Source organism: Triticum urartu, chromosome 6 (genome assembly GCF_003073215.2).
Source record: "Triticum urartu cultivar G1812 chromosome 6, Tu2.1, whole genome shotgun sequence".
Lineage (NCBI taxonomy): Eukaryota > Viridiplantae > Streptophyta > Magnoliopsida > Poales > Poaceae > Triticum > Triticum urartu.
Genome location: NC_053027.1, coordinates 548,003,865 through 548,010,750, shown reverse-complemented (window position 1 = coordinate 548,010,750; position 6,886 = coordinate 548,003,865). Strand labels below are relative to the sequence as shown.

The 6,886-nt window shown below is 44.6% G+C and overlaps 1 protein-coding gene and 1 long non-coding RNA gene across 2 annotated transcripts; both read right to left on the bottom strand.

Moving 5' to 3' along the window:
* Positions 1–1,973: 1,973 nt before the first annotated feature.
* On the bottom strand, positions 1,974–2,720 carry LOC125512826. Its single transcript, XM_048677903.1, has 2 exons — positions 2,522–2,720; positions 1,974–2,441 (listed from the first exon to the last, which is right to left on the bottom strand). Exons 1-2 carry the CDS (start codon positions 2,616–2,618, stop codon positions 2,227–2,229), a joined length of 312 nt encoding a protein of 103 aa, XP_048533860.1. The 5' UTR covers positions 2,619–2,720; the 3' UTR covers positions 1,974–2,226.
* A 3,589-nt stretch (positions 2,721–6,309) lies between these two features.
* Positions 6,310–6,886, bottom strand: LOC125512825. Its single transcript, XR_007285561.1, has 2 exons — positions 6,720–6,886; positions 6,310–6,625 (listed from the first exon to the last, which is right to left on the bottom strand). It is a non-coding gene; the product is annotated as an uncharacterized LOC125512825 (long non-coding RNA).

The window sequence follows — 6,886 nt, the reverse complement described above, 5'->3', positions numbered from 1 at the left end:
AAAAAGGAAAAAAAAAGCTTGCACACAAACTAAATAAAAACCGGAGGCTCGAGTCAGTACCTACAAGACAATGAGTAAGAGATTGATTTGTGTGTGATGTGAGTTGTTTGTTGTCGGATTGTGACCCTCTAAAATCCCCAGCCAGCCGCTAGCATGGAAATTGTGTATGCAACATGCAGAGTGCTTAATGCATTTGTTGCGTGGACGTGGCAATATCGGAAGAAATCAGAAGAAAAAAACACTTCGGCCCAAACTACAAGAAGGAAAAAATTATATGCAAAGTAAATAAAACAGAGAAAGTACTGCCATTCCGAGTCAGTATCTAGTGAGAGATTAAGAAATGAGACAATTCCTTATTTAATATTTTCTTAAATTTTGTTTTTCTATTTGACCCCGATTGTTTTTCTTACTTATATAACGCCGAGTCTAAATTTTACGCCTTTTCTATCATTTTTGTACATTTTAAGCCTTAAGGGTTTTCAATGACATCTGAAGAGACCTTTTGCCCTTCACAAAGTATGTGGCCAAAATTTTAATAGATGCTAATACTGAAAAATATAATGCATGTCCAACCCCGCCCGACCCTGTAGACGTGTCGACGGCTACATTGTTAACTACTCTCTCCGTAAAGAAATATAAGAGTGTCTAGATCACTTTAGTGGTAAAGGAGTAGCAGGTAACTCCATCTTTTTTTTTTGACGAGGGACATTCAACTCCATATTGTACACACGCGACACACTTACTTTGCTCAAGATGATGGTGCATGGTGCCTAGTTTGGGATGACTCATTTCACAAAAAAAAAAATTGGGATGACTCGCAACATAGCAGTGCCCATTACACACGCGCGCACGTACACAACACATTTTTTTTTGTTTGCGTGAGCACATACACAACATTTAGATCTGACTGTGGAAAAAAGAGCAATAAGCCAAACCCACACAACATGCAGCATCTCTCACGTGCAAACGCACTGTGTAACAGGACACATCAACCAGCGGCAAATAATCAAACGTCATTATTCATTGAAGAAAAACAGTGTAACAGGACACATACACGACCCGAACACACCAGAAACACAGCTGGGCCAGTGCTTTTCCAGATATCACCTCGTTACAAGTGACTGGAAGCAGCGCTAATATTTTAAGAACAGTTACAGCCGCTCATGCGTGATTTTTCTTTTTTTTTTCTAAATGAAAGTTCATAGATTTCAAAAAAAGTTCACGAACAGGAAAAAAAAGTTGCCCTATTAAAAAATTCATTGATTTTGAAAACAGTTTGTCGATTTTGAAAAAAAGTTCACAAAAATTTGAAAAAAGTTCATCAATATTTTGAAAAAAGTCCAACAATTTGAAAAAAAAATCATCGTTCTGAAAAAAAGTTCACTGAAACTGAAAAATAATTTGAAGAATAGTTTATCGATTTAAAAAAAGTCAATTATTTTTTTAACAAATCATCAAACTGGAAAAAGTTCATGGATTTTCAAAAATAGTTTACAAATTTATATGAAGTTCATCAATTGTGAAAAAAACTGAATTAAAAAAAGTTCATTGGTTTCAAAAGTTCATTGATTTTGATAAAGAAAGGTCACGCATATCAAAAAGAAGAAGAAACAGAGGAACCAAAAAGAAAAAAAGAAAGAAGAAAGAAGAAAAGAGTAAAAAGAAGTAACCAAACACATTCAGGTGCGTTTGCTGGATTGCTACCGTATTTAGCACATGAGGAGGAGGTCATGGGTTCAAGACGGGGGGTGTGCGCCCGTTTGCAAGCTATACTATAACAGGCGCCTTAAGCGCCGTACAGGAAATGCCGAAAAATTTCCCCTGTCTTCACCTCTCGCACGAAGCGAAATGTATCAAGTTGAGCCACAAGCCTGCAACCAGGCTGGACCCATACACAATTTAGCCCGCCAAAAGGCCAGAACATTTGTACTTAACCAGCAGAGTATTAAGCTTTGCTCAAAATAATAAGAAAGAGTAGAGTATTAACATTATTTTGGTCCCACGAAACAAAATTAGGGAGTGGCTACAAATAGCGAAACTGGAGGTTTCATGCTTTTGCACGGAGCAAAAGACCGTTCCAGTCATCCATAAGCGCCATTAGAAGCACCACAGGAAATGAAAAGACAGTCCTAAGACAAGATTTTGCAGCCGTCGGCCACGCGCAAGTACGCGACGTTGCATAGCATGGGCGAGTGAGAACCAGATCGGCATACTGCTTTCGTACGCCTAGTAAATTGATGATGGCGGCGGCGGCGGCGGCGGCGGCACGGGCTTCACCATCGTCTTCCAGCCGTTGGGGTCCGGCGAGGGTGGCTTCACGGGCACTCTCTGGCCCAAGCGCCGGCCGGCTACCACACCCAGCTTCCTCCTCTCACGTGGCGTCGACTGCGCCGACCGGCTACCCTGCGCACCCGCGTCGGCGTCGCCACCCAGTAGCAGCACTGCGAATCCATTCACACACACACTGTCACATAAGCTGGGATTTGGAGCTCGCAGAGGAAATTATATGCATTATGCATACCTGGAGGAGAACGCAGCGGCAGCGGCGAGTACGTGGCCAGCAGCACCAGGAGGCCGGCGGCAACGAGGACCGCGTGGACGGCCGTCCGGCGACGCATCGGTCGAGCTATAGGTGGATCCGAGACCACCGTACTCTGTAGATCTGATATCAGTACAGCTCCGGTCAGTAGCCACTGAGACAGTGAGACTCTGCAGACGTGAGCTAGCTGTTCACTGTAGGATTTGCGGCGTTCTTAAATTGTCGACCCGGGACTCTGAATTTTGTCTCTTCTCTTCCGTGTGTTGACCTCGAGGTCCGCACGGCCGTTTGTCCTGTCCTTGATCCCGCGAGTGCGGTATTTTTTAGGCTGGTCATAGCGGGAGTGATTTAGCAAGTAACATAACACTAAAATTTTTTTTGCTTACATGACATGTATTTAATGAGGAGAGAGATGATTGAAGTAACATAATATGTTACTGTAACATAACATATCCCAAGACAAAATGAGTCTACACCTTAATAAATGATGGCTTGCATGACACCACATATATGTTACTCTCCACTATGAAGGTTATAACATAGACTAGTAACATAAGCATGTTACTAGTCTAAGTTACTCTCCACTATGACCAGCCTTAGCAGTAGTTGAACACGAGTTCAACTCTACCCTATGTCCAAGAGGATTCTTAATTAGGGCATCCCCGCGTCCCTCAAACCTCCCGCAACCGTCGGCATCGCGCTCTCCGCACCGTAAAAGCCATCCAACAGGACCAACCTATCTTGTATCGATCTGCGGAGCAGTCCGGACGTGATTTTTCCCGCAATCCGAAGAAAAATGTGAGGGCCTTTGCGGGACTTCAGACACACGAAACGTCACTCTCCGCCCCTGGCCTACCTAAAAGAAAGGCGGAGCATGAAAACGTCGGAGAACCTGTAGGAGATGGAGCTAGCAAATAGGTTCAAACAGTTGATAGAAGCGACGGAGAAGAAGATCAAGCTCGAAGAGAGTAGGACCATGATCGAAGAGAGGAAGGGGGCACTCGAGGAGAAGAAGGTCGTGCTCGAGGAATAGAAGGCCGCGCTCAAGGAAAAGAAGGCCGTGCTCGATGGAAAGAGGGTGAAGATCGCCGCTAATGCGGACGATGCCAAGATATTGACCTTGAATATCGACTCTTTGGTTGCTGGCGCTAGAATTATCTTGCAATCCGTCCGCTACCAGATGTTGGAGGGGCAGAAAGATGAGTTGGCGACGGCAAAAGGTGAGGACGCGGCGAAGGCAGAGGCTGGCGCGGACGCGGGGGCTGCCTACACGGCGGCGACGACACCTCCTCGATCGAGGAGCAGCTTGCTGGGATTGCCGGTCCGGCAGGGCAGAAATGCACGGACTGTTGGACACTGGACTGATGTTATTTTAGATTAGAACATGTAAAAACTAAGCATATTTTCCTCTTTTTGGTTGTGATCGGGGTTGCGATCCGGCGCGGATGTGATCCGGCATGTTGTGTGGATCAGTACATTTAAATTTGAATTTGCTGACGGACATATACAGGCTACGGTTGGATGATGGGCTTTCACATCCATGTCCATAAACTGATCCCTGTCAGCGGACGAATACGGGAGAAAATTTACAAGTTGCCATCGAAAATGCCCTTAAGGATGGAAGATTACAGTGTTACCTTTTTTGCCAACTGACATGTGAATGTCATTTTTTAGTCACCTTCACGTCTCACATGGAGGCGCATGTGCAAGCTCATGAAACTCATTTTTGTCGGCTACCATATTTGTCCTATATAGACCGGAGATAAGTGAGCATCATATATACGAGTAGTTGTGCAACGAAAATCCACAGGCGTGGACGAGCTCGCCTGGTCACGGTATCCTGAAGCGTCGGCTCGTTTTGGGATACGAGACATAGGCCGTATTCTAGGGCATGTATGTGGCTACATTTAATGCGTATAGCGGACGGAAGAAAACGACGTTGTATGGTGCGCGTCAAATGGACGGTAGATTGAAGACGGCTTGGTCGGCCTACCAGCTCCATTTAACTCAGCCCATCGCCCTCACGGCGACTCAATCTTCTCCAATCGATTCCCAAATCCAAGAAACCCTAAGCGCACACTCCATCTCAATCAACCCCAAATCGAAGCTAGGAACCCTTATGATGGCAAACAAGAACCAAGGTGTTGATCCGGTCATCCTGCCAATCGTGGCTTGTCCGGATTGCGGAAGGAACGTAGTCACCTATGTAGCCCGTCGCGGGTAGAACACCGGCGAGCGTTTCTAATATGATGTAACACATAGCATCGATCTGTTGGCAGCAGGTAAAGATTGAAAGTGACTTCTCTTTAACTTTTCCCACAGCTGAAGCAAATAAACTTGAACATGCCAATATGTACTTACCACAACTGATTTTAGTGTGACTGAAAATTCTGCATGAACAATTGTGTCACATATGTCTGAAACCTCTGATATGTCTGAAACTTCTGAATATAGCTAGGCATACAAAAATCTGATTGTCAATCCGGGCTTATGGGGATCTTCTAACCGACTTCACCCGCAAAAAAAAGATCTTCTAACTGACTTGCTAGACCGGACGTATATTATGTATGAAGACCAATGGATTTGAATACTGTTCGCCAAACCTGTTGTTTTTTTCCTGAACATAGATCAAAAACCTTGATCCTTGTAAGGTGTTGATTCTACAAAATCTGTATGTTTGGCCACACGTGAATCAAAGTTGTTTCTTGTGCTGTGGTTGGGGTGAGGTGGGGAACGTCTAGAATGAGTTTTCTGAATTTTGCAGTAAGGGGGTAGACTGGTGAGATCAAATTTTGAAGATTTTCTCCGAATTTTGTTTTCTCAGAAGCACACATGCATGTCTGAAGAACTAAGCACAACTATATTAGTCGCCGGTGCTTTATGCAAACAAAAGCAAAAAACTTTTTTCCCTGGGACATACAGGCATGCATGTTTGATGAGCTAACTAGAATGTTTTTAGCTTCCAGTTCACGCCACCTCTCACTGATATGGTTAAGGGTAAATCCCGTCAAATACCACTCGCACAAAGCTGAAAATAGCAACGGTCGATTTTTTTCTGTTTGTTGTTACATATATAAATGTGCACAGATTCTTTTATCTTCTTTTTTCATGAACTATATTTGTAATGTTTTTGTATCTTTTATGGAATTTTCCCCCTGAATTCTTCCACTTTTTCGAATGTCGAACTCTGAATTTCCAGCGTTTTTTTTATGTAATCTCACATGAAGGATTTTTTGTTTTGTTTTGTAGCCCCGCTGCTTTATTTTTGTGATCACCGCCATATTTCTGGATGAGTTCTACTAGTTACAAACGATGGATTCCAATTGAGGCATTTAGCAGGGAAGACATGGCTAATATTTATCTTGGTCAGTGTCTTTGTTTTCACCAACGGAATATATGGCTGGTGTACCATCAATGCGCGTCAGATCAGACGGCTCCGTCACCGTATACTACTGCTGGGCATTGCGCATCTGTTCTACTCTCTACGGTCACATTCATTACACGTACAAACGCGTCACTGTCCCATTGGCACGCATAGCGGGAGCGGGCGAGCTCGTCCGCTCTATCGCCATTCTCGTTGTGCAATACAGTATATAATTGCGTCGAACTTTGTTTGACATCGCTGGCCAAAAGTGCTTTCGTACACGGCAGCTAGCCGTTCCTTATGCTATGGTGCATATCCACGCAACACACCCAAAAAAAAAAGATTTATTTCTGCCGTTTACCTCAGAAGTCCAAATTGATATAGAGAAGTGAACAATACATTTTAAGACTTTGAAGCATGACAACTTATTTCACATCAGCAAGATTATTCTTGTAACACATTAGTAAGAGACCAGAGGTGCACGGAAGTCACCATGGCATATGCTCGTACCCAGACTCCCAACACCTATTAATTGATCGACGGCGGTGGCGATGGCGGCGGCGTCAGGGGAATCACCACCCCCGAGTTCTCGTTAGGGATTGGCGAGGGAGGGTCCTTCAGTGGTATCCTCTGTCCCAAGTGCCTCGCAACTCCCATCCCTGACACCTTTCCCCCTTGACAATGAAGCCCATTCATTTGACCACACGCACCAGCGTCGTCACCTAGCATCATCATCATAATTACATCGACGGGCTCATCTATACATACAAAGAACGAAGCACGGATTTGGAAACATCCAAAGGGAACAATATGTACCTGAAGCATGATGCGGTGGGCCATGTGCGGCGGCCACACATGGATAGGAAGCTAGCAGGGGCGGGAGTAGGAGGACGATGATGAGAAAACAGATGGTTCTCCGTCGATACATCTTGTCGTCTTGGGGTGGGGGGTGGGGGCAGTTGGCTCGATGGGAGACTGAGAAG